Source organism: Oncorhynchus keta, chromosome 29, assembly GCF_023373465.1.
Source record: "Oncorhynchus keta strain PuntledgeMale-10-30-2019 chromosome 29, Oket_V2, whole genome shotgun sequence".
In the NCBI taxonomy this organism is placed as follows: Eukaryota; Metazoa; Chordata; class Actinopteri; order Salmoniformes; family Salmonidae; genus Oncorhynchus; species Oncorhynchus keta.
This window is the reverse complement of record NC_068449.1, coordinates 49495309-49523036: the sequence shown is the minus strand read 5'-3', so window position 1 is coordinate 49523036 and position 27728 is coordinate 49495309. Positions and strand designations below refer to the sequence as shown.

At 44.6% G+C, this 27728-nt stretch overlaps 1 protein-coding gene across 2 annotated transcripts in view; it reads right to left on the bottom strand.

Moving 5' to 3' along the window:
- Positions 1-27728, bottom strand: part of LOC118363022 (vascular endothelial growth factor C-like) — a 68460-nt gene that overhangs the window by 29029 nt on the left and 11703 nt on the right. For both annotated transcript variants that reach the window (XM_052486696.1, XM_035743776.2), the window contains exons 2-4: positions 17071-17284; positions 16583-16773; positions 2811-2950 (exon numbers count right to left, since the gene is read on the bottom strand). In XM_052486696.1, coding sequence (XP_052342656.1) covers positions 2811-2950; positions 16583-16773; positions 17071-17284 — 545 coding nt within the window. The remainder of the gene's footprint in view (positions 1-2810; positions 2951-16582; positions 16774-17070; positions 17285-27728) is intronic.

Here is a 27728-nt window from a genome sequence, read left to right as displayed (position 1 = left end):
GGAAGCCTTCACAGCACAGGAACAATAGGTGTCCACATTAAATTGGCCAATATGAACCTCTATATCCGTTCAAGGGAAAATACTGTTGCTGTACAACATAAGGCAACCTCCCACTGTATTCAAAACACACACAACCCTTTCACCACATATACTCCCAATAAAGACAACCAGAATCCAGGAACTGACTGGAAAAACTGAGCGAGTTTGTTGGAACTGAAGACTTTTGGTTAGCATGCTGACAGCAGAGACGCTATCCTAAGTTTCTTGGTGCGAGAACGAGCTCTTTGCAGGCTTAAATACATCCGCAACATCTTGCAAACTGTTCTTGAAGTGTATTTCCTGTCCTGTGGTGGACAATGCTTCCTTCTCACTTTCTGGGCATTTGGAAAAGTCCCTGTGACAGATATCTGTTAGAATGCTTTTAGCAGTTAAATCACCAGATCCAATGTACTGGATGTGAAAACACAATGGGTAGACTGGATTAAGAATCCAGAAAAAGGCACTAGAATAGGCCTATATAATGCAGAGAAGATACTTTACAGAACTACTCCTACTATTACTATTAACCCTAACTCCTATAGGGATAGGAGCAGATCGACATAGCTAACTTAAATATTACTACTACCCCTAATTCCTATAGGGATAGGAGCAGATCAACATAGCTAACTTAACTATTACTACTACCCCTAATTCCTACAGGGGTAGGAGCAGATCAACATAGCTAACTTAACTATTACTACTACCCCTAATTCCTACAGGGGTAGGAGCAGATCAACATAGCTAACTTAACTATTACTACTACCCCTAACTCCTATAGGGATAGGAGCAGATCAACATAGCTAACTTAACTATTACTACTACCCTAACTCCTATAGGGATAGGAGCAGATCAACATAGCTAACTTAAATATTACTACTACCCCTAATTCCTACAGGGGTAGGAGCAGATCAACATAGCTAACTTAACTATTACTACTACCCCTAACTCCTATAGGGATAGGAGCAGATCAACATAGCTAACTTAACTATTACTACTACCCCTAACTCCTATAGGGATAGGAGCAGATCAACATAGCTAACTTAAATATTACTACTACCCCTAATTCCTACAGGGGTAGGAGCAGATCAACATAGCTAACTTAACTATTACTACTACCCCTAATTCCTACAGGGGTAGGAGCAGATCAACATAGCTAACTTAACTATTACTACTACCCCTAACTCCTACAGGGGTAGGAGCAGATCAACATAGCTAACTTAACTATTACTACTAACCCTAACTCCTATAGGGATAGGAGCAGATCAACATAGCTAATTTAACGGTTACTATTACCCCTAATTCCTACAGGGGTAGGAGCAGATCAACATAGCTAATTTAACGGTTACTATTACCCCTAATTCCTACAGGGGTAGGAGCAGATCAACATAGCTAACTTAACTATTACTACTACCCCTAACTCCTATAGGGATAGGAGCAGATCAACATAGCTAATTTAACTATTACTACTACCCCTAACTCCTATAGGGATAGGAGCAGATCAACATAGCTAACTTAAATATTACTACTACCCCTAATTCCTACAGGGGTAGGAGCAGATCAACATAGCTAACTTAACTATTACTACTACCCCTAACTCCTATAGGGATAGGAGCAGATCAACATAGCTAACTTAACCTACAACTCCTACAGGGTAGGAGCAGATCAACATAGCTAACTTAACTATTACTACTACCCCTAACTCCTACAGGGGTAGGAGCAGATCAACATAGCTAACTTAACTATTACTACTAACCCTAACTCCTATAGGGATAGGAGCAGATCAACATAGCTAATTTAACGGTTACTATTACCCCTAATTCCTACAGGGGTAGGAGCAGATCAACATAGCTAACTTAACTATTACTACTACCCCTAATTCCTACAGGGGTAGGAGCAGATCAACATAGCTAACTTAACTATTACTACTACCCTTAACTCCTACAGGGGTAGGAGCAGATCAACATAGCTAACTTAACTATTACTACTACCCCTAACTCCTATAGGGATAGGAGCAGATCAACATAGCTAACTTAACTATTACTACTACCCCTAACTCCTATAGGGATAGGAGCAGATCAACATAGCTAATTTAACTATTACTACTACCCCTAACTCCTATAGGGATAGGAGCAGATCAACATAGCTAATTTAACTGTTACTATTACCCCTAATTCCTACAGGGGTAGGAGCAGATCAACACAGCTAACTTAACTATTACTACTACCCCTAATTCCTACATGGGTAGGAGCAGATCAACATAGCTAACTTCACTATTACTACTACCCCTAATTCCTACAGGGGTAGGAGCAGATCAACATAGCTAACTTAACTATTACTACTACCCCAGTTCCTATAGGGATAGGAGCAGATCAACATAGCTAATTTAACTGTTACTATTACCCCTCATTCCTACAGGGGTAGGAGCAGATCAACATAGCTAACTTAACTATTACTACTACCCCTAATTCCTACAGGGGTAGGAGCAGATCAACATAGCTAACTTAACTATTACTATTACCCCTAATTCCTACAGGGGTAGGAGCAGATCAACATAGCTAACTTAACTATTACTATTACCCCTAATTCCTACAGGGGTAGGAGCAGATCAACATAGCTAACTTAACTATTACTATTACCCCTAATTCCTACAGGGGTAGGAACAGATCAACATAGCTAACTTAACTATTTACTACTACCCCTAACTCCTACAGGAGTAGGAGCAGATCAACATAGCTCAGTTAGAGGACTGGATTAAGAAAAGGAACACTTACTCTGGTAGAGATCGTCGTATGATGGAGTGTACTTGTCTGTAGGCATCCAGTTTGGACAGACAGTTGCACACTGTGTGGTTGGCAAAGCTGATAGTCACTAGGTTGTTATTTGTACTGCTGGAAACTGTGATTTCAAACAGCTAGGAGAAACAGAGAAAGAAAATTAGTCAAGTAACAGATAGTAGGACTTTCAGACAGTTTTCTTTAGTCACCATAATGGTGAAACCTACAATGAATAGTGGTTTTCAGACAGTTATGAGAGAAAATAAAACTATTATCAAGCAACTGTCAGAGATAATAGTACTTTGTAGGACCTGTATTTGTCTAGTTGATGTCACGGCGCAACCAAACTTGATGATCAACCTTTTTGCCACAGTTTCTTTGCAGCATTCTAGTCGGGACCATTTGAGGGTTGAAGATGAAATCTAAAAACAACCAGATAAGTGGGGCTAAGAATGGGGCATGTTGTGCAACTCTAAATTCACAGACCACTGACACACAACCACACTGTGCATAAAGTCTGTAACCACAACGACAGACAACATTGAAGTGGACGGGATAGCAGCCATGAAAGAGGGAATGAGGCAAAGGAGCTTGTTGTTATTAGTGTTGGCAGGAGCTTTCTGTATCACGCCTTGATCAATTAAAAACTACTCATTGAGGTTACTCTGTTCTAGGGCCGCATAGGGAGGAATGGAGTAGACTCAAGCAGTGATTGAGAGTGAGTCTGTGAATGGCCATTGGCCCCCAAAGCATGAATAGCAAACAAACGTCTCTGTGACTTGAATCCAGACTTTTCTTCCCTTCAATGAAACAGGTCAGTCCACATTCACTCAAAGAAAATAACAGACCACTCATTGAGGACTATAGTCCTTTAGGATGATTAAAAACTGACCTAAGCAATCACCCCGATCCACCACCTGGCAGACATGTTACCAAGGCAGCAGCCCAGTCTGATTAGTCTCAGCACCTTGGCATGGGCTTTGGCGGAGGCCATTCCAGCTTCCTTTTAAGAAAGCGGTAAAACCTGACAAATGCCCCGGCAATAAATACTGCAACCCTTATCCCAATACATTGATGAGGTTGGGAATGGTTTATAAGTGAGGGGAATACCAAAAATACTGTAATAACTGGATGATCTGACCCCCATGCCCTAACGTCGCCCCAGAAAGTCCTCCCCGGTGACAGGGAGGGGCGCTTCCCTACCTTCCCCTACCCGCCCCTCCTTCCCATCCACACCCGGCTCCTTACAGCCGTGCTTACGCACTTATACTGCATCACACATCCCCCCTCAACACACTAACCCCTCATTAGGCTGGCAACGTACACGAGAGAGATTCCTCAAGGCGTCTTGATGTACTGTACCTGACAATGGACACTACTCGCATCTGGGGAAAGGAAGCGAGCACTACCAAAGAGCTGTCTTAAAGAACACTCCCACTGTACCCACAGAATAGTTCATTGAGGGCAGAGGAAAGAAATGCTTAAAAGATCCGTAAAATCAACTAGCGATGCTCAAATCAAATGTTATTGGTCACATACACATGGTTAGCAGATGTTAACGCTAGTGTAGCAAAATGCTTGTGCCTCTAGTACCGACCATTCAATAATATCTAACAAGTAATCTAACACATTTTACAACGACTAACTTACACACACAAATGGAAAGGGATGAATAAGAATATGCACAGTTGAAGTCGGAAGTTTACACACACCTTAGCCAAATACAGTTAAACTCAGTTTCTCACAATTCCAGACATTCAATCCTCGTAAACATTCACAGTCTTACTTAGGTCAGTTAGGATCACCACTTTATTTTAAGAATGTGAAATGTCAGAATAATAGTAGAGGGAATTATTTATTTCAGCTTTTATTTCTTTCATCACATTCTCTGTGGGTCAGAAGTTTACATACACTCAATTAGTATTTGGTAGCATTGCCTTTAAATGGTTTAACTTGGGTCAAATGTTTCGGGTAGCTTTCCACAAGCTTCCCACAATAAGTTGGGTGAATTTTGGCCCATTCCGACAGAGCTGGTGTAACTGACTCAGGTTTATAGGCCTCCTTGCTCGCACACGCTTTTTAAGTTTTGCCTACAAACTTTTCAACAGGCTTGAGGTCAGGTTTTGTGATGGCCACTCCAATACCTTGACGTTGTTGCCATTTTGCCACAACTTTGGAAGTATGCTTGGGGTCATTGTCCATTTGGAGACCCATTTGCGACCAAGCTTTAACTTCCTGAATGATGTCTTGAGATGTTGCTTCAACATATCCACATAATTTTCTTTCCTCATGATCCCATCTATTTTGTGAAGTGCACCAGTCCCTCCTGCAGCAAAGCACTCCCATAACATGATGCTGCCACCCCCTTGCTTCACGGTTGGGATTGTGTTCTTCGGCTTGCAAGCCTCCCCCTTTTTCCTCCAAACATAACGATGGTCATCATGGCCAAACAGTCGTATTTTTGTTTCATTAGACCAGAGGGCATTTCTCCAAAAAGTATGATCTTTGTCCCCATGTGCAGTTGCAAACCGTCTGGATTTTTTATGGCAGTTTTAGAGCAGTAGCTTCTTCTTTGCTGAGAAGCCTTTCATGTTATGTCGATATATAACTAATTTTACTGTGGATATAGATACTTCTGTACCTGTTTCCTCCAGCATCTTCACAAGGTTCATTGCTGTTGTTCTGGGATTGATTTGCACTTTTCGCACCAAAGTATGTTAATCTCTCGGAGACAGAACGCGTCTCCTTCCTGAGCAGTTTGACGGCTGCGTGGTCCCATGGTGTTTATATTTGCGTACTATTGTTTGTACTGAATGTGGTACCTTCAGGTGTTTGGAAAAGGTCTAAAACAAATTCTGAGGTCTTGGCTGATTTCTTTTCATTTACCCATGATGTCAAGCAAAGAGGCACTGAGTTTGAAGGTAGGCCTTGAATAACATCCACAGGTACACCTCCAATTGACTCAAATTATGTCAATCAGCCTATCAGAAGCTTCTAAAGCCATGACATCATATTCTGGAATTTTCCAAGCTGTTTAAAGGCACAGTCAACTTAGTGTATGTAAACTTCTGATCCACTGGAATTGTGATACAGTGAATTATACGTGAAATAACCTGTCTGTAAACAATTGTTGGAAAAATGACTTGTGTCATGCACAAAGTAGATGTCCTAACCGACTTGCCAAAACTATAGTTTGTTTACAAAAAATTTATGGAATGGTTGAAAAACGAGTTTTAATGACTCCAACCTAAGTGTATGTAAACTTCCAACTTCAACTGTACATATAAATAAATGGATGAGCGATGACCGTACAGCATAGGCAAGATGCAGTAGATGGTATTGAATACATTATATACATATGAGATGAGTAATGTAGGATATGTAGTGACTAGTGATACCTTTATTAAATCCATTTATTAACTTGATTTAAGTGGTAAGAGATTTGAGTATGTATGTTGGTAGCAGCCACTCTATGTTCGTGATGGCTGTTTAACAGTCTGATGGCCTTGAGATAGAAGCGGTTTTTCAGTCTCTCGGTCCCAGCTTTGATGCACCTGTACTGACCTCGCCTTCTGGTTGATAGCGGGGTGAACAGGTAGTGGCTCGGGTGGTTGTTATCCTTGATGATCTTTTTGGTCTTCCTGTGACATCGGGTGGTGTAGGTGTCCTGGAGGGCAGGTAGTTTTCCCCCAGTGATGCGTTGTGCAAACCGCCCTGCGGTTGTGGGCGGAGCAGTTGCTATACCAGGTGGTGATACAGCCCGATAGGATGCTCTCGATTGAGCATTTGTAAAAGTTTGTGTTGTGTTTTCGGTGACAAACCAAATTTCATCAGCCTCCTGAGGTTCAAAAGGCACTGTTACGCCTTCTTCACCACGCTGTCTGTGTGGGTGGACCATTTCAATTTGTCTGTGATGTGTACGCCGAGGAACTTGAAACTTTCCACCTTCTCCACTACTGTCCTGTCGATGTGGATGGGGGTGCTTCCTTTGCTGTTTCCTGAAGTCCACAATCATCTCCTTTGTTTTTTTGAAGTTGAGTTAGAGGTTATTTTCCTGACACCACACTGACAGGGCCCTCACCTCCTTCCTGTAGGCCGTCTCGCCATTGTTGGTAATCAAGCCTACCACTGTAGTGTCGTCTGCAAACTTGATGATTGAGTTGGAGGCGTGCATGGCCACGCAGTCATGGGTGAACAGCGAGTACAGGAGTGGGCTGAGAACGCACTGTTGTGGGGCCCCAGTGTTGAGGATCAGCGGGCTGGAGATGTTGTTTCCTACCCTCACCACCTGGGGCTGGCCCGTCAGAAAGTCCAGGACCCAGTTGGACAGGGCGGGGTCGAGACCCAGGGTCTCGAGCTTAATGATGAGTTTGGAGGGTACTATGGTGTTAAATGCTGAGCTGTAGTCAATGAACAGCATTCTTACATCGGTATTCCTCTTGTCCAGATGGAATAGGGCAATGTGCAGTGTGGTGGCGATTGCGTCGTCTGTGGACCTATTGAGGCGGTAAGCAAATTGGAGTGGATCTAGGGTATAAGGTAGGGTGGAGGTGAAATGATCCATGACCAGTCTCTCAAAGCACTTCATGATGACAGAAGTGAATGTTACAGGGCTATAGTCATTCAGCTCAGTTACCTTTGCTTTCTTGGGAACAGGAACCATGCTGGCCATCTTGAAGCATGTGGTCACAGCAGACTGGGATAGGGATTGATTGAATATGTCTGTAAACACACCAGCCAGCTGGTCTGCGCATGCTCTGAGGGCGCGGCTAGGGATGCCATCTGGGCCGGCAGATTTGCGAGGGTTAACACATTTAAATGTTTTACTCACGTTGGCCACGGTGAAGGAGAGCCCACAGGCTTTGGTAACAGGTCGTTTCAGTGGCACTGTATTGTCCTCAAAGCTAGCAAAGAAGTTGTTTAATTTGTCTGGGAGCAAGACGTCAATGTCCGCGACGAGGCTGGTTTTCTTTTGTAGTCTGTGATTGACTGTAGACTCGGCCACATACGTCTAGTGTCTGAGCCGTTAAATTGCGACTCTACTTTGTCTCTATACTGACGCTTTGCTTGTTTGATTGCAGAGTGAATAGCTACACTGTTTGTATTCGGTCATGTTTCCAGTTGCCTTGCCATGATTAAATTGGGTGGTTCGTGCTTTCAGCTTTGCGCGAATGCTGCCATCAATTCACGGTTTCTGGTTAGGGAACGTTTTAATAGTCACAGTGGGTACAACATCACTGATGCATTTGCTAATTAACTCGCTCACTGAGTCAGTGTATACATCAATTTTATTCTGAGGCTACCCGGAACATATCCCAGGACACGTGATCGAAGCAATCTTGAAGCATGGAATACGATATGTCAGACGAGCATTGGATAGACCTGAGCACGGGTGTTTCCTGTTTTAGTTTCTGTCTATAGGCTGGGATCAACAAAATGGAGTCATGGTCAGAATTGCCGAAGGGATGGGGGGGGAGAGTGGGGAGGGCTCTGTATGCATCGCGGAAGATCGAGTAGGAATGGTCGAGAATGCTACCAGCCCGTGTCGCACATTTAATATGCTGATTGAATTTAGGAAGCTTTGTTCTCATATTAGCTTTGTTAAAATACCCAGCTACAATAAATGCAGCCTCAGGATGTATGGTTTCCAGTTTACATTGAGCCCAGTGAAGTTCTTTCAGGGCCGTCGGGGTATCTGCTTGGGGGGGATATACACAGCTGTGACTATAATAGAAGATAATTATTTCGGTAGATAATGAGATCGGCATTTGATTGTAAGGAATTCTAGGTCAAGTGAACAAAATGACTTAAGTACCTGTATGTTTTTATGATCGCACCGTGAGTCATAAGGCATACACCCCCACCCTTCTTCTTACCAGAGAGTTGTTTGTTTCTGTTACAATCTCTGATGTCTTTCTGGAAGGCAACTCGTACCCTAATTTCGTCCACCTTGCTGTCCAGAGATTGGGCATTGGCGAGTAATATGCTCGGAAGCGGTGTATGGTGTGCTCGCTTTCTTAGTCCGACCAGTAGGCCACTCCGTCTGCCTCTCCTGCGGCGACCACGTTGTTTTGGGTCAGCCTCTGGGATAAGATCGCATGTCCAGGGTGGAGGTCCGAACAAAGGATCCACTTCGGGAAAGTCGTATTCCTGGTCGTAATGTTGTTAAGTTTACGTCGCTTTTATATCAAATAGTTTTTCCCAGCTGTATGTAATAATGCTTGAGATTTTCTGGGCTAACAATGTAAGAAATAATACAGAAAAAGGACCAAGGACCTGAAGCGACCATCTCTGTTGGCGCCATGATACTGCAGGTCATGTAAAGCAAAAGTCAGGTAAACTGTTTACTAATTAAGTTTATCCTAACTATTCAGTGAGTCAACCTGTCTGACTGCCAGCCCTGTCAAACACATGAGTTCGTTGAGTCATTCATCAGGTGGGCATAAAGCCAGATAAGAGGTAAGTGGAGAGACTTTTGATTGGCCATTAGTTCTGGTAGTGGAAACCAAACAGTAGGCCTACAGAACAACCTTCCTGGCCACAGACCAACCTGCCTGGCTACAAACCAATCTGCCTGACCACAGACCAACCTGCCTGGCCACAGACCAACCTGCCTGGCCACAGACCAACCTGCCTGGCCACAGACCAACCTGCCTGGCCACAGACTAACCTGCCTGGCCACAGACTAACCTGCCTGGCCACAGACTAACCTGCCTGGCTACAGACTGACAAGTAATCCAAAGGTTGTGGGTGAAGACATATCCAAGATGGCGTAGCAGTCAGACGTCTTTGTCCTGTCGTGTCCCTTGTATATATCGTTTTACATATTTTTCATCGCATATCCTTTAAAATATTTTGCTAAACCTCATCATCTGAATACTCTCCTGCAACCCGCCTCACCCAATGTGGCGTGGATCTTTTTTTCCCTAAAGTATTTATATTTACTTCGGATCTGGAATCCCTCAACTGAAGATAGCCAGCTAACTACCAGCTATCAGTCAGCAGACCATTGCCAGCGGTCATTAGCTAACCTTCAGCTCGGAAAACTCTCGCCAGTTCGAACAACGTGACTCTAATCAGAGCATAACGGACCTGTTATTTTTATCCCCGGATTCCTACCGCAAACTGAACATTTTCATCGAGATATTCACAACAAGCTAACCGCAATCCCGGATGACTACTCCTGGCAAGCATTTCCATCCCAGAGCATGCACCAATTAGCTTGAAGCTATCCCGGCCAGGGCTCCTGTGCTACCACCGAAGCATACTCCTGGGCTATATCGGCCTGCTAGCTACCTAGAGCTACTTGGAACCCTACTAATTCCACGACTGGTCTATCGACATCACCACACGAAGAGGCAAAAACAGACTTACTTACCCCCATCGCGATGTCCCCCCAAAGGCTAACTTTCTAGCCCCTGTTATCTGCTTGCTTGCTAACCCAGTCTGCTAACTGCTAAACTGCCGGGCCCTGGTCTGCTAACTGCTAGCTTGCCTGTCCGGTCTGCTAACTGCTAGCCCTTGCTAACTGCTTGCTTGCTAACCCAGTCTGCTAACTGCTAGCTTGCCCTGGTCTCCTAACTGCTAGCCCATGCTAACTGCTTGCTTGCTTACCCGGCCTGCTAACTGCTAGCTTGCCCTGGTCTACTAGCTGCTAGCTTGTTTAGCTCCGGCCTACTAACTGTTAGCTTGTTAGCCTGCTAACTGTCTGAATCGCTGTGTCCTCAGCCAGCCCAACCACTCACTGGACCCATATGTTCACTTGGCTATGCATGCCTCTCTCTAATATCAATATGCCTTGTCCTGGTTAGTGATTCACTGTAGAGCCTCGAGCCCTGCTCAATATGCCTTAACCAACCATGTTGTTCCAACTCCTACATATGCGATGACATCACCTGGTTTAAACATCTCTAGAGACTACATCTCTCTCTTCATTACTCAATGCCTAGGTTTACCTCCAATGTACTCACAACCTACCTTACCTTTGTCTGTACACTATGCTATCGTGCCCAGAAACCTGCCCCTTTTACTCTCTGTTCTGAACGTGCTAGACGGCCAGTTCGTATAGTCTTTAGCTGTACCCTTATCCTACTTCTCCTCTGTTCCTCTGGTGATGTGGAGGTTAATCCAGGTCCTGCAGTGCCTAGCTCCACTCCCACCCCCCAAGTGCTCTCATTTGTTGACTTCTGTAAATGTAAAAGCCTTGGTTTCATGCATGTTAACATTAGAAGCCTACTCCCTAAGTTTGTTTTACTCACTGCTTTAGCACACTCTGCCAACCCAGATGTCTTATCCTTGTCTGAATTCTGGTTTAGGAAAACCACCAAAAACCCTGAAATCTCCATTGCTAACTATAACGTTTTCCGCCAAGATAGAACTGCCAAAGGGGGCGGTGTTGCAATCTACTGCAAAGATAGCCTGCAGAGTTCTGTATTACTTTCTAAGTCTGTACCCAAACAATTTGAGCTTCTACTTCTAAAAATTCACCTTTCCAGAAACAAGTCTCTCACTGTTGCCACTTGCTATAGACCTCCCTCTGCCCCCAGCTGTGCCCTCGATACTATATGTGAACTGATTGCCCCCCATCTATCTTCTGAGCTCGTGCTACTAGGTGACCAAAACTGGGACATGCTTAACACCCCGGCCAACCTACAAACTAAACTTCACGCCCTCAATCTCACACAAATTATCAATGAACCTACCAGGTACAACCCCAAATCAGTAAACACGGGCACCCTCATAGATGTCATCCTAACTAATTCACCCTCCAAACGACCACCTCCCATCCTGTGGCGTTAGCAAACGCATTAGCAAACGTTCCCTGAAACACTTCTGCGAGCAGGCCTTTCTAATCGACCTGGCCGGGGTATCCTGGAATGACATTGACCTCATCCCGTCAGTAGATGATGCCTGGCTATTCTTTAAAAGTGCCTTCCTCACCATCTTAAATAAGCATACCCCTCTCAAAAAATGTAGAACTAGGAATAGATATAGTCCTTGGTTCATGCCAGACCTGTCTGCCCTTGACCAGCACAAAAACATCCTGTGGTGTTCTGCATTAGCATCGAATAGCCCCCGTGATATGCAACTTGTCAGGTAAGCTAGGAACAAATATACACAAGCAGTTAGAAAAGCCAAGGCAAGCTTTTTCAAACAGAAATGTGCATCCTGTAGTACTAACCCAAAAATGTTTTGGGACACTGTAAAGTCCATGGAGAATAAGAGCACCTCCTCCCAGCTGCCCACTGCTCTGAGGCTAGGAAACACTGTCACCACCGATAAATCCACTATAATTGAGAATTTCAATAAGCATTTCTCTACGGCTGGCCATGCTTTCCACACGGCTACCCCTACCCCGGTCAACAGCCCGGCACCCTCCACAGCAACCCGCCAAAGCCCCCACCATTTTTCCTTTACCCAAATTCAGATAGCCGATGTTCTGAAAGATCTGCAAAATCTGGACCCCTACAAATCAGCCGGGCTAGACAATCTGGACCAAAATGATCTGCCGAAAATGTTGCAATCCCTATTACTAGCCTGTTCAACCTCACTTTTGTATTGTCTGAGATTCCCAAAGATTGGAAAGCTGCCGTGGTCATCCCCCTCTTCAAAGGGGTGACACTCTAGGCTACAGACCTATATCTATCCTTCCCTGTCTTTCTAAGGTCTTGGCCAAGTTAACAAACAGATTACTGACCATTTTGAATCCCCCATACCTTCTCCGTCAATCAGCTGATCATGGGTGCCAGCCACGCTATTCTAAACGACATGTAGGCTGTGCAAAGTAGTTTGGCCCTGTCCGGGGGTGTCCTCGGATGGGGCCACAGTGTCTCCTGACCCCTCCTGTCTCAGCCTCCAGGGGTAGTTTATGTGTCTAGGGTTAGTTTGTTATATCTGGAGTACTTCTCCTGTCCTATTCGGTGTCCTGTGTGAATCTAAGTGTGCGTTCTCTAATTCTCTCCTTCTCTCTTTCTTTCTCTCTCTCGGAGGACCTGAGCCCTAGGACCATGCACCAGGACTACCTGACATGATGACTCCTTGCTGTCCCCAGTCCACCTGACCGTGCTGCTGCTCCAGTTTCAACTGTTCTGCCTTATTTTTATTCGACCATGCTGGTCATTTATGAACATTTGAACATCTTGGCCATGTTCTGTTATAATCTCCACCCGGCACAGCCAGAAGAGGACTGGCCACCCCACATATGCTCTCTCTAATTCTCTCTTTCTTTCTCTCTCTCGGAGGACCTGAGCCCTAGGGCCATGCCCCAGGACTACCTGACATGATGACTCCTTGCTGTCCCCAGTCCACCTGACCGTGCTGCTGCTCCAGTTTCAACTGTTCTGCCTTATTATTATTCGACCATGCTGGTCATTTATGAACATTTGAACATCTTGGCCATGTTCTGTTATAATCTCCACCCGGCACAGCCAGAAGAGGACTGGTTTCTTCCTAGGTTTTGGCCTTTCTAGGGAGTTTTTCCTAGCCACCGTGCTTCTACACCTGCATTGCTTGCTGTTTGGGGGTTTTGGCTGGGTTTCTGTACAGCACTTTGAGATATCAGCTGATGTACGAAGGGCTATATAAATACATTTGATTTGATTTGATTTGACATCATAACCGCCATCGATAAGAGACATTACTGTGCAGCCGTATTCATCGACCTGGCCAAGGCTTTCCATTCTGTTAATCACAACATTCTTATTGGCAGACTCGACAGCCTTGGTTTCTCAAATGATTGCCTCGCCTGGTTTACCAACTACTTCTCTGATAGAGTTCAGTATGTCAAATCGGAGGGCCTGTTGTCTGGACCTCTGACAGTCTCTATGGGTGTGCCACAGGGTTAAATTCTCGGGCTGACTCTCTTTTCTGTATACATCAATGATGTTGCTCTTGCTGCTGGTGATTCTCTGAGACACCTCTACGCAGACGACACCATTCTGTATACTTCTGGCCCCTCCTTGGACATTGTGTTAACTTAACCTCCAGACGAGCTTCAATGCCATACAACTCTCCTTCCGTGGCCTCCAACTGCTCTTAAACGCTAGTAAAACCAAAATGCATGCTTTTCAATCGATCGCTGCCCGCACCTGTTCGCCCTTCCAGCATCACTACTCTGGAAGGCTCTGACTTAGAATACGTGGACAACTACAAATACCTGGGTGTCTGGTTAGACTGTAAACTCTCCTTCCAGACTCACATTAAGCATCTCCAATCCAAAATGAAATCTAGAATCGGCTTCCTATATCGCAACAAAGCATCCTTCACTCATGCTGCCAAACCCTCATAAAACTGACCATCCTACAGATCCTCGACTTCGGTGATCTATAAAATAGCCTCCAACACTCTACTCAACAAACTGGATGCAGTCTATCACAGTGCCATCCGTTTTGTCACCAAAGCCCCATACACTACCTACCATTGCGACCTGTACGCTCTCGTTGGTTGGCCCTCGCTTCATACTCGTCGCCAAATCCACTGGCTCCAGGTCATCTACAAGTCTCTGCTTGGTAAAGCCCCGCCTTATCTCAGCTCACCAAAGCAGCACTCACTCGTAGCACGCGCTCCAGCAGGTATATCTCACTGGTCACCCCCAAAGCCAATTCCTCCTTTGGTCGTCTTTCCTTCCAGTTCTCTGCTGCCCATGACTGGAATGAATTGCAAAAATCTCTGAAGCTGGAGACTCACATCTCCCTCACTAGCTTTAAGCACCAGCTGTCAGAGCAGTTTACAGATCACTGCACCTGTACATAGCCTATCTCTAAACAGCCCATCTATCTACCTACCTCATCCCCATACTGGTATTTATTTATTTATTTTGCTCCTTTGCACCCCAGTATCTCTACCTGCACATTCATCTTCTGCCGATCTACCATTCCAGTGTTTAATTGCTATATTGTAATTACTTCGCTACCATGGCTACCATATTTCCTTAACTTACCTCATTTGCACTCACTGTATATATACGTTTTGTTTTCTTTTGTTCTACTGTATTATTGACTGTATGTTTTTGTTTATTCCATGTGTAACTCTGTGTTGTTGTATGTGTCAAATTGCTTCGCTTTATCTTGGCCAGGTCGCAGTTGCAAATGAGAACTTGTTCTCAACTAGCCTACCTGGTTAAATAAAGGTGAAAAAAATGTCAGGGGGAGTAGACGCAACAAGCTAGTCTTTCTCTGGGGATATCCAGTAGTACCATGAGTCAGTGGTTTAGCTATGAGTCTCCAAGTAAGCCTATCAAAGAGTCATGGGAGCTGTAGTTTGGCTTGAAATCAATTAAATCTGTATTCGCAAAATAGCATGGAAAATGCATGCTTCAATTTTCAATCTGAATCCAATCACGCTTGGTATGTATCCAACCGGCAATGTTGAACAAGTAGTTACCAAACACGTTGGCTACATTACTTAGCTGTGTTATTGTACTGCAGGTTTCAATTTCATTCTTGGTGCCCTGTGTCTTGCTAATGAGAGGTATATAGAAATATAGAACCCTTCGCTTAAATCGGACCACTTTGGATGGAAAACCTACATGTATGTTTTACCTGCATAGATCAGGGCACGCCAGCGCCCAACTGAATTGTACAGACGAGTGCTAATCTAACATCTATGCTCCCCCAGTGTCTCCTTGAATGTTGACGCATGCTTATTCTCTGACGCAAACACATTTACTGTACCACACAGACCCCCCCCCCCTACCCCACAACATATCAAATCCTAAGCCCCATGAGTCTAGTTCACTCGTCATGAAAAACATTGCACTGTTGAATTGTACGAAAACAATTATACAACTATTAGGTATTTTTTTTCTGATCCCTTAAAATAGAGAATCTAATTTCTTAATGGTCCAAAAAAAATGTGTTTGGGCAGTAAAGATTATAGGAAAAGCCCTTAGGTTCCCAGGGGTGACCAGGATTAAGTAAATGAAGTCATTGAGCTACACCTAAAGAGGCTATGGTAAGTCTCCATAGAAACATTAGCAGTCCAACAACAGTTGCAATGCTAAGGCCTTGACCAGGAGGACTCAAACCCCTGACTGTGAGCGTGTCATGCTTTAAATCACACAGAACAGCCAGGCTGGGATCAGCCCACCCAAAATAAGTGGACAATTACTGTAAAAGAGGCCTAGCCGCTAATAACTCCAACACACACACAACCTCGCAGAAGATCTCCTGCCTGCCGTTTACCCCCTGAATCAAGGTGGGACACTGAGAATGAACCTCTCACTCCCCTCAGTCTTGTGGAGAAAAACTATGCATAGGCTTTAAAGAAGCTGTTAGCACATCAGAGTACCTTCAATAAGTCATTTGGATTTCTACATATCACACTCTGTAAAAACAATGCATTGTTTTGGCATTTTCATACGAATCAACTAAACTGTTTCCAAATCATATGAAGCAAGGCTTTAATCCAACTCCAGTCCTCAGGAGCCTGTGTGTCTAACGGTTTGCAGGTCTTGCCATTCAACTAGTAAAATGATGATCTGTGAGTGATCTGTGGTCAATCAAGATACTGCGGCCCGTGAGGACTGAAGTTGAGTACCGGCTCAGTTTAAGAACCCCACTCCAACATAGCCAACACACACGCACACACACACACACACACACACACACACACACACACACACACACACACACACACACACACACACACACACACACACACACACACACACACACACACACACACACACACACACACACACACACACACACACACACACACACACACCACAGCCCCCCTCCCTCCCTTGCGGTCCCCAGTGTGTAACTCACCGTCTTGCTGATGTAGGAGGTGCTGATGTTCATACACTGCAGCGCCTCGCTGTTGCAGCAGCCCCCACATCTGTAGACAGACACGCAGGGTGGTTTATAGAAGGTGTTTGTAGCCGCCCCAAACTCTTTCCCCACATCTAAACAAACTTCTCGTGGCATGCACTGGGTCTTTTTCCACTCTGACACAATACCTGTTGGATGCACGTTGAGAGAATCAGACAGGAAGACCAGAGCATTAAAATGACATCATCATTCGACAAACCATGTATTATATTGCACTTCCTGTATTGACGTCAGTCAAGGTAAGTGGCCAATCAAATGTATTTTCTTTTTTAGGTGATATGAATTTGTTTGCTAAACTAAGCACTGTTTGTAATTGTTTGTTATAGTCAAATGTTACTAGGCTACAAGGTCAGTTGGTCAACAACAAACAAACCTAGACAGGCCAACAGTGATGGAAAAAGCATCTCCTGAAAACAGACACTTACTTTTCAGTGTGTCAGGGTTCAAGGAAGCGAACGCCGGCAGTTCGCCACTCGACCGCGTTTCCGTGGCTGTGTGTTCCCCTCTCAGGGGGAAGCGTGCGCCCCGCTTCGACCGGCAACTGAGCACGCTGTAGTAGTTAGGGTACACTATCCTCATCAGTTCCTCAACACTGGCCACGGAGCGCAGCTGCTGCTCAAGGTCTGGCTCCGACGGCTCCTGGATGGAAAGAACAGAGAGACCCTATAAGGACTGATGTACTGGTACCGTTATCACACATTAAGGACTGGGGAGAAGACATGAAGGTTGTTTGGTTTGAGGAGACCTCCCACAATAGTGTGGTGAATGATACAGACAGGGTTCACGAGGAACTGTGTTACCAGACAATACCATGATCTGATGAATTGACTTAGATCTTATTGTTATTTGTTAGGAGGAAGAAGAGTGTTTAGAAAGGAATCTCATGGTGATAGTTTTGGCTCACGGACATAGACATGCCACTAACTCCCTAGTAAGTGTAATAAATGCTTGTTTAGACACATTGAGCCTTTTCATTGGTTCGAAGCCATTTCAATTGCATTGGTAAAGCATTTCCTGTCCTGACAGCCAACTATTTTAAAAGATTCAGTGGAATCAGGTGATATGCATTTTAACATAGTCTTATCCAGAGTGACTTACAGAAGCAATTAGGGTTAAGTACCTTGCTCAATGGCACATAGGCAGATGTTTCACCGAATTGGCTTAGGAATTTCAACCAGCGAAGTTTCAGTTACTGGTCCAACGCTCTTAACTGCTAGGCTACGGTCTTTGAGCAATCAGTCACTCATTCATTCACGGACTGCAAGCCAGGCCTTAGTAGGCTCCTGTACTTGTTGGTCTCCAATGACCTGCCATGAAATCAGTTCAACCTACTGACTGTGTTAGTTTTACGATTCATTCCAAAACATAATTCTCATTCAATGTTGAGAATCCCTTTGTATTGTGCCTACCTGTTGCAGTTGTATCAACCACAGACCAGTATTGAAATGAGATATTTTAAAATAATTATAACTACAAATAAGTGTGGAGTGAACGATAAAAAGCTGTTAACGTACGGGCTAAGACTTTATTAAAATACACCAACATGTATCGGTTACGCCTTCAGGGTGTCTACACAGTGGAGAGGCAGGCCAATACTGTCTGAACGAGTAGGGAGGCGCTACTATAGCTAATGTCCTGTTCTCCTTCAACAGTACAACCAACCCCTGGAAGACATCTGTATCAGAATCGTCTAGGACACCTTCAGCACCCGGTCGCCCATCACCGACCAAACAATTGACGGGCTGCTTCCCTCCCTTAAAAACACTGCCACTCCTTGGGGGATACGGGTTTGCAAAGTGTGAAAACACGAGCACCGTCTAACAGAGTGTACAGGAGTCGCTGATGAAAAGGGATACTGCTGTCTCGAACATTCCAGGAAACATGCCCAGTTAACCCCATGACTGATCACCCCCGATGACAACCAAAAAAGAGAGAGAAAGAAAGAGAGAACCTTCCTCCCTCACATTCGTCTCCCTTCAAGGTGTCAAAAAGCGAAAGTAAGAAAAAAAGGTCCGATAAATGTTTTTTTTTTTTATCGAACAGACTCTATCTGGGTAATTCAGAATAGTTTATTATCCGTGGCCGGGCTGGACATGACATCTTATTCTGTGCTGACCACCATGTTTACAGATGGATATGTAAGGTTCTTGACTCTAATTTACAGAGAACACATCTCTTAACTGCTTGTCTTGGAGAACATGATAATTAATACATGACTCATATGTTTGCCTTAAAGTTTGTGGTATGTTTAGTGTTTTAAAACACGTTGACAGGATAGGCAAATTCAACAAAGACATGAACCATTATGTTTTCCCTAGTTGAGTTGTTTCCAGAGAAGGTTACTTAATAATATGTTGATATGTCTAGTTCATCTTGACTTCAAAGATGAGCCACGAGCTGTTTGCAAACATTTCGCCCAAACCATAAGGAAGAGGATTGAACTGAAAGGGGAAGTGCTTTGCAGTTTGCATGAAAATTGACAGATTGGAAACATACTGATTGTATTATTCACTTCAGGGAATGCTTGTTGGACTCCGGTACTCTCCGAGGACACAGGTTCAAGCCTTTTGCTTGAACATCAGATGTCATGACAATAAACAAGGCAAAGAAAATAACTGGATGGAACAGCAGTTCTATCTTTTACTCCTGTGTCGCCAATAGTTCATTGACAATACGACCTCAGCTCCACTCTGGTTGACATAATCCAGAAACAGAGAGAGAAAGAGCTTGACCTTTCTGTCAGGTTACAGAGGAACCTTGGAATCGTTTATATAGTGGAATCTACAGTGTACTGCCTGTACAGCGGTGGTATTCAACTCTGGTCCTCTGGACATGCAACCTCTCTCTCCCGAGCACTGCTTTCTTGTCAAAGTATCAGGTGAAGAGGTAGAATTCAATTCCTTGTAGTAAGCGGGCATTTTCCCCTTTATTTATTCAGGAAACTCAAACACCAGAGAAACCCTGAACAAGACAATTGTATTAGACTCCTTTCATGTGTTAGTTGTCAATGATTCTAGAGATAACACGCAGTGGTCTGTTTCCTACCAGAAACAATAGACACTGTGTGTGTGTGTGTGTGTGTGTATGTATGTGTGTATATGTGTGTGTGTGTGTGTGTGTGTGTGTATGTGTATGTGTGTGTCTGTGCATGCGCGTGTGCGTGTGTGTGTGTGTAAGCTTATTCACACCTTGATCCACCCTCACGTTCTTTCACTAGGGAACAGAAATGTCTGACGTCTTAAATCAAATTTAAGAGACAAAGGCAAACAACGGACAAACGTATCTCCAACTAAACATTCCGTTTAACTAGGAATAGAACCCATTGTTGTTTTACTATTGACATGGGAGCACAGAGTACAGAAGACCAATATGGAAACACACAATAAGGATCCACAGTGGAATGCATCCACCAGGCAGTAGACACTTGACAGTATAGTACAGTAGGCAAGCAGACCATATGATAGGTAGTCCTTTCCTGCAGTCAAATGATATTGGGATGCAAACTAAAAATGTTGTACATTTCAACTCTATTTCTGACATGGTACAGGTGTCTTATTTTTTTTAAAGCCCATAACCATGTGTGTGAGGTGTATCCCTTTGTTTCAAAATAGAGTTGTTTCAAGAAACACTCTGTGTGACCCCGATTTAGCCAACTGCAGTAAAACGGTTCAAATGAATCACATCCACCACAAAACACAACACTTTCATTTGCTCCATGCAGTTTAGAACTCTGCCAAGCAATCCCACTGATGACACTTACATTGACCACTGTTGACTAGGGTTCATGCGGTGAAAGTTTGAAGTCACAGGATATGAATGACCGCTCGGACGGACATACAGTCCGGATACAAGAATGTTCAAAATGTAACACATAAAACCTCAGCCAAAGTTCATTTTTTGTCAGTCCTGGTCTTCATCCAAAATGGCACAGTATTCCCTTCTCAGAGCAGTGAAGTAGTCCACACCATAGGGAATAGGGTGCCATTTTGGACAAATCTCTGCTGTTAGTGGAGTGCACTGCCACAGGCACAGGAAGCGAATGTATGACTGAGTGATATGGTCATGGAACATTATTGCCACACTACAAGCAGGCACAGGAAATCCACCTGACCACTATGACAATAATAACATGCCAGTGTGGTTTAATCATCAGCTTGTGTGGTTCCAATTACCAAGCAAACATGCTCACCCTTGCCTAAAAACAATATTGTAAATTGAGCTGACTTTCAATTGTTCACTTGACACCATTAGGAGGGAGTGGCTAGGACCAGGAGGTTTCCCTGACCATGTGATTTGACCGGGAACAAATCCAGTCCCTGGTTGTATAGATTACAACCACGGCTGTGAGATTCCCCTAGTCAGGGAAAACAGACAATAAACGATGTCAAGATGGAATCATATGCGTGGGAGTTACTTTCTGTAACGAACAGGAGAAACCTGTGGCCGAAGTGATGGGCTCAGTACTGAGTTACTGGAAGGCTGCTACATCCTTTCCTGTACAGTACGACTCTAGGTATTTCCTATGATGACAGGTATAAACCACAGCCTGAGCCTGGGCTGGACTGGACTGTGAAGCAGCAGTGTCCGTGCTCCCCCATCCTCTGGTTCACCGGAATCCCGGATGCTCTAGGATCCACCAGCCCAAAACGATCTTCCCAATCTGAGCCTGGAATTCCTCTCTTCCGTTCTCCTGCAGGGCCAGGGATTTAATCTGTGTTGCCAGGAATCAACTAGAATCTACCTCTTCAAATATATTACCATGAATGTATTGCCATGGGGAGTATATGATACTGTATCGTCCGTTTGTATCTGTTTTACACTGCCTAAAGACGGAGCCTGATGTCATGTTCTGCGTTAGAGTGACATTTAGTGCCTGACAATATTTTTCCATTCCCAAAAGTGATGTCATAATCAATAAAAACAGTCAAAATCCTGCCAAAGTCAGACATTGACTCATCGATATTGCATAAATAGTGAATTAAAGATTTCCTAATATGTACAAACCGCATAATCGAATCTTATGAGTCATATTGAAAACAAAATAACCGATTGAAACTGGTTCCCTTAAGAACAAACAAGCATCATGGTTTGGAAAAACGCTGTAACAGTGGCCAATAGGTAATAGGTCTGAGAGTTACTCAACAAATTATGTATTTGATGTCAACGGAATGACAGGAAAACCTCAAACTATTTCTGTCCTTAACTTGTGATAGTAACATATTCTGTTTATGTCATCCAACAATTTAAAACGGAATAGTTTTCCACTTCCCAAATCTGCTTCAATTGATTTGAAACCAAACACAGAATTGTATTCGCTGTTGTACATCAGGACAGAACTCACTAAACAGATCCTTTAAAACCAAGGCATATCCTCTTTTGGTCAGATCCAACATTCAGTCATCTAAAGTTTGATCTGACGACATTATGTTATAGCCACAGATGTGAAACCACTAAATATTCAAACCAAAACAGATCCATAACGAACCGTAATATCTCTGATGTCTGCATATCATCCACGGTCTGTACATGAGAAGGAACCATAACTTCGAAATGGGGATAAGAGTTTATGGAATGGCATGTGGCCAAAGGCAAGGTGGAACAGCAGGCTGCTAAAGTGGGATTTTCTCCATAGTCTGATCCCACTACTAGCTACATGCACAAACACAGGAATTACACGTGTAGCATCTGTTGCAGCCATTACTTTCATCCATATTTATTAGACCCTCAGGACCAGGCTTAGAGACAGCGAACAGGAAGTAATGGAACTAGAACAGGCCTAGCTAGGACAGGCTTAGAGAACACTGTACTGGGGAAACAGACCTTGCCAGAAGCATATTCATATATCTAAATTTAGACAACTCCGGATGCAGCTAGAGTAAGACAGGACAGGTTTGGTGAGCACTGCACTGGGGAGCTGACTTAGCTACAGTACGACAGGACAGGTTCAGAGAGTACTGCACTGGGGGAGCAGGACAAACACCAGACTCCACTGACCTAGCTACAGTAAGACAGGACAAACACCAGACTTTGCTACAGTAAGACAGGACACTGACACTGGGGGAGACTAACTGACCTAGCTACAGTAAGACAGGACAAACACTCAGACTCCACAAACACCAGACCTGAGCTACAGTAAGACAGGACAAACACCAGACTCCACTGACCTAGCTACAGTAAGACAGGACCAAACACCAGACTCCACTGACCTAGCTACAGTAAGACAGGACAAACACCAGACTACACTGACCTAGCTACAGTAAGACAGGACAAACACCAGACTCCACTGACCTAGCTACAGTAAGACAGGACAAACACCAGACTACACTGACCTAGCTACAGTAAGACAGGACAAACACCAGACTCCACTGACCTAGCTACAGTAAGACAGGACAAACACCAGACTCCACTGACCTAGCTACAGTAAGACAGGACAAACACCAGACTCCACTGATCTAGCTACAGTAAGACAGGACAAACACCAGACTACACTGACCTAGCTACAGTAAGACAGGACAAACACCAGACTCCACTGACCTAGCTACAGTAAGACAGGACCAACACCAGACTACACTGACCTAGCTACAGTAAGACAGGACAAACACCAGACTCCACTGACCTAGCTACAGTAAGACAGGACAAACACCAGACTCCACTGACCTAGCTACAGTAAGACAGGACAAACACCAGACTCCACTGACCTAGCTACAGTAAGACAGGACAAACACCAGACTACACTGACCTAGCTACAGTAAGACAGGACCAACACCAGACTACACTGACCTAGCTACAGTAAGACAGGACCAACACCAGACTACACTGATCTAGCTACAGTAAGACAGGACAAACACCAGACTCCACTGACCTAGCTACAGTAAGACAGGACAAACACCAGACTACACTGACCTAGCTGAAGACAGGACAAACACCAGACTACACTGACCTAGCTACAGTAAGACAGGACAAACACCAGACTACACTGACCTAGCTACAGTAAGACAGGACAAACACCAGACTCCACTGACCTAGCTACAGTAAGACAGGACCAACACCAGACTACACTGACCTAGCTACAGTAAGACAGGACAAACACCAGACTCCACTGACCTAGCTACAGTAAGACAGGACAAACACCAGACTCCACTGACCTAGCTACAGTAAGACAGGACCAACACCAGACTCCACTGACCTAGCTACAGTAAGACAGGACCAACACCAGACTCCACTGACCTAGCTACAGTAAGACAGGACAAACACCAGACTCCACTGACCTAGCTTCAGTAAGACAGGACAAACACCAGACTCCACTGACCTAGCTACAGTAAGACAGGACAAACACCAGACTGCACTGACCTAGCTACACAGCACAAACACCAGCTCTGGATGCCTGAGCAGACTCCCACCACAATATAGATAGAAGGAGTTGTAAGGGAAGAGAGGGCCCATGCACCGCCATGCCGCCATCCATCAGGTATGCAGGGTAAGCCACTTTCAGGGATATCTGTCCTATTCTACTGATACGGACCCGAAATGAACTGAGATACAAATCATCATGTAGGGACCGCTCAGCAGACCTGAACCCAGACAGACCGCAGGTTTCATTTGAATAATGCTATTCATCACTAATCATTTCCTGGTGTGCTTCTCAAATGGCACCCTATTGCCTTTTTAGTGCACTACCTTTGACCAGAGCTTTATGGGCACCCAATCCTCACTATATAGGTGACAGGGTGCCATTTGGGACGCACCCTGGTGTGATTGAGATGTCTCCCGGTAGGTAGGAAGACTCCAACAATTCCTCATGTACATCACGCTACAGCTCATCCAAAGGCCAGCATCATTCCACCCTCCTTCTTCCACACTCTCTCCCCCACTTGCCTTCTTCCTTGGGGGAATGGCTTATCCCTTCTTAGCGCTAGAGCTGCAATAGCCATTAGATGTAAAACTGGCGCTGTGCAAAGTCTGAGCAAATAAAATATCATAGTCAGTGTTAATGTACATAGTATAGGATTATCTTTCAAAACCCCAATAAACTTTTATTGAATAATTGCCAAAATACAATCAGCTTTGCAGAAGAACTTGGAGGAAAAGGGATTTCGAACACTGATCTTGTAATCCTCAACTGGCTTCCATTTTGTCACCCTTCCACTTTGAATTTGCAGATTCGTTTCGCAGATATCTGACAGTTTGAAGGACATGTGGGATGTGTTTTAGTGGGATTAGACATGTTTATCTGTGAATGGCTGCTTGCTTTAGGGTTTCTGTGGTGCAGTGAAGCAATCAGCTCAGCCTATTTATCTGGCTCTATAGGACCACCGGGAACTAGAGCCTGATGTAGCATAGCCCACCTTCTGAACTTCCCTTCCAGGGTGTTCTGCCTGGCCGACTTTTCATCCCCACACATCAGCCTCCAGCCTCCACTGGGTTAGCTAGCCCCCACTGGGTTAGCTAGCCCCCACTGGGTTAGCTAGCCTCCACTGGGTTAGCTAGCCCCCACTGGGTTAGCTAGCCCCCACTGGGTTAGCTAGCCCCCACTGGGTTAGCTAGCCTCCACTGGGTTAGCTAGCCTCCACTAGGTTAGCTAGCCCCCACTGGGTTAGCTAGCCTCCACTGGGTTAGCTAGCCTCCACTGGGTTAGCTAAAATGCACATAAAACAACTTTTGATGTACATTTGACAAAAGCTGGATCCCTTCAAGCCATGACCCCTCCCACTGGTCTACCACTGCATGCTGATTCTTTCCAACATAATGGATGAGGGAAAACCTCAAAGCATAGGACAGGAGAAAACGTCTATCTTACATGCTGTCCTATGCTAATTGTCCTTGTAGGAGCCTGAGAGTTAACTTGTTGGTTTATCTTGACAGGGCAGGCCCTGTATGTGCAAATCCTTGAGATACACTTGAATAACTTGAGTTTCATGTATTGTCAAGAGAGAAGTGTGTGAAAATTTGAACTGCACTCACAGATCTCTAATTGCAATTGTTTTCACAGAGCAGTTGGAAGTGCTAAACTGAAACAGTGCAGAGGGAGCCAGAGCTCATCGCTTTTTGCGGTATTGGCCGCGAGGGCATTACGTCACGACTTGTTGTTTTAGTGCTTGGAGTCCTGCGGTTGCACGCTGGCAGTTGTGGTTTAAGCTGACTTAGGAGCGCAGAGCCGTGTGTGTGTGTGGGGAAACTGGTTTGGAGACAACGGGTTAGCTTAGCGGTTTTTGATTAACTGAGAACTCACTGAGGCAAGACGTTTGTTTAGAAGAGGAGTGTGAGCTGCATGACTGGTCTGAAGACACGCCACAGTGACACACACACACACACATACTCACAGATGCCCGCACACAACACAGTCTACATGCACACTCTGCTACTCCCGATGAGGAGACCACCTAGCTAGCCCTCTTGTTTAGTCATGGTGTCAGTACATACAGAGTTACTGGGGCCCCTAAACATGTACCCATGACAAACAGGGAAGCTTGTGAGGATCCTTTGCTTTCTGAGTGGTATACAAACAGAACAATAGAGATTAGTCAAACAGAACAGTCAATTGTGAAACTTGTAACGAAAGTCAATCAAATCGGCGTACCCACTAAAACTATCACTATGGAGGACTTTGGATGTCGCATGTACCATGACAGGCTTAGGTTATAAGGCAGTAGACAGAGAAATTATTGGTTGAATTCCATTCCGAAAGTAATATTGCCACAATCAAGAAATGCTATCTAATATGACCCTGGGTCTTCTCCAGTCGACCAGTAAAGCTTTTCCCTCTGTCTGCTCCGTGCCTCTGTCTGAGGTCCAGAACATTTTAAATTACCCCTTTCTTTAAACCTGTCAGAGCTTAAAGGAAACCAGGCTAAGAATGAATAGGGGATTTTTCCTCTCTCTGCACCTCTACCACCTGTGTGCACTTCCAAATGGCAAGTCCTTATGTTGGTGGTATGAATAAAACCGCCAATCACCTCGTTTCCGTAGCGCTGCATTTAAAGGCGCGTGTACAAAGTCAACGCAGAGAGGACAAGAGTTTAGGAGGAGTGGCTGGGAGGTTAAAGACCACATCTCCTCCACATCTCATTCTTCTTCCCTCTCTAGGCTCTCTCTTTTCTAATTAAACCTCAGCTGATTGATGCTCTTCTACGCTACTGTTTTAGAAGTGGTTAAACACATGTAGGGGATTAGATGTACTTCCATATGTGAACCGAACAGGCTGAACAGGGAAGAGAAGAAAAAAGACGTATAGAGAACTGGTGCAGTTATGAAAGGCAGATTTCTTGTCACCTGCTATTCAGGACCATTGTGGTCTCTCTACACTAGAGTGGTCTCTGTAGACTATTGTGGTCTTTGTAGACTATTGTGGTCTCTGTAGACTATTGTGGTCTCTGTAGGCTAGAGTGGTGTATGTAGACTATTGTGGTCTCTGTAGAATATTGTGGACTCTGTAGACTAGCGTGGTCTCTGTAGACTAGCATGGTCTCTGTAGACTATTGTGGTCTCTGTAGACTAACGTGGTCTCTGTAGACTAGCGTGGTCTCTGTAGACTAGCATGGTCTCTGTAGACTATTGTGGTCTCTGTAGACTAACGTGGTCTCTGTAGACTATTGTGGTCTTTGTAGACTATTGTGGTCTCTGTAGACTATTGTTGTCTCTGTAGGCTAGAGTGGTCTCTGTAGACTAGTGTGGTGTACGTAGACTATTGTGGTCTCTGTAGACTATTGTGGACTCTGTAGACTAGAGTGGTCTTTGTAGACTATTGTGGATGCTGCAGACTAGCATGGTCTCTGTAGACTATTGTGGCCTCTGTAGACTAGAGTGGTCTCTGTAGGCTAGAGTGGTCTCTGTAGACTAGCGTGGTCTCTGTAGACTAGCGTGGTCTCTGTAGACTATTGTGGACTCTGTAGACTAGCGGGGTCTATGTAGACTATGGTAGTCTCTGCAGACTATTGCGGTCTCTGTAGACTAGCGCGGTCTCTGTAGACTAGAGTAGTCTCTGTAGACTATTGTGGTCTCTGTAGACTATTGTGGACTCTGTAGACTAGTGTGGACTCTGTAGACTAGAGTGGTGTCTGTAGACTATTGTGGACTCTGTAGACTT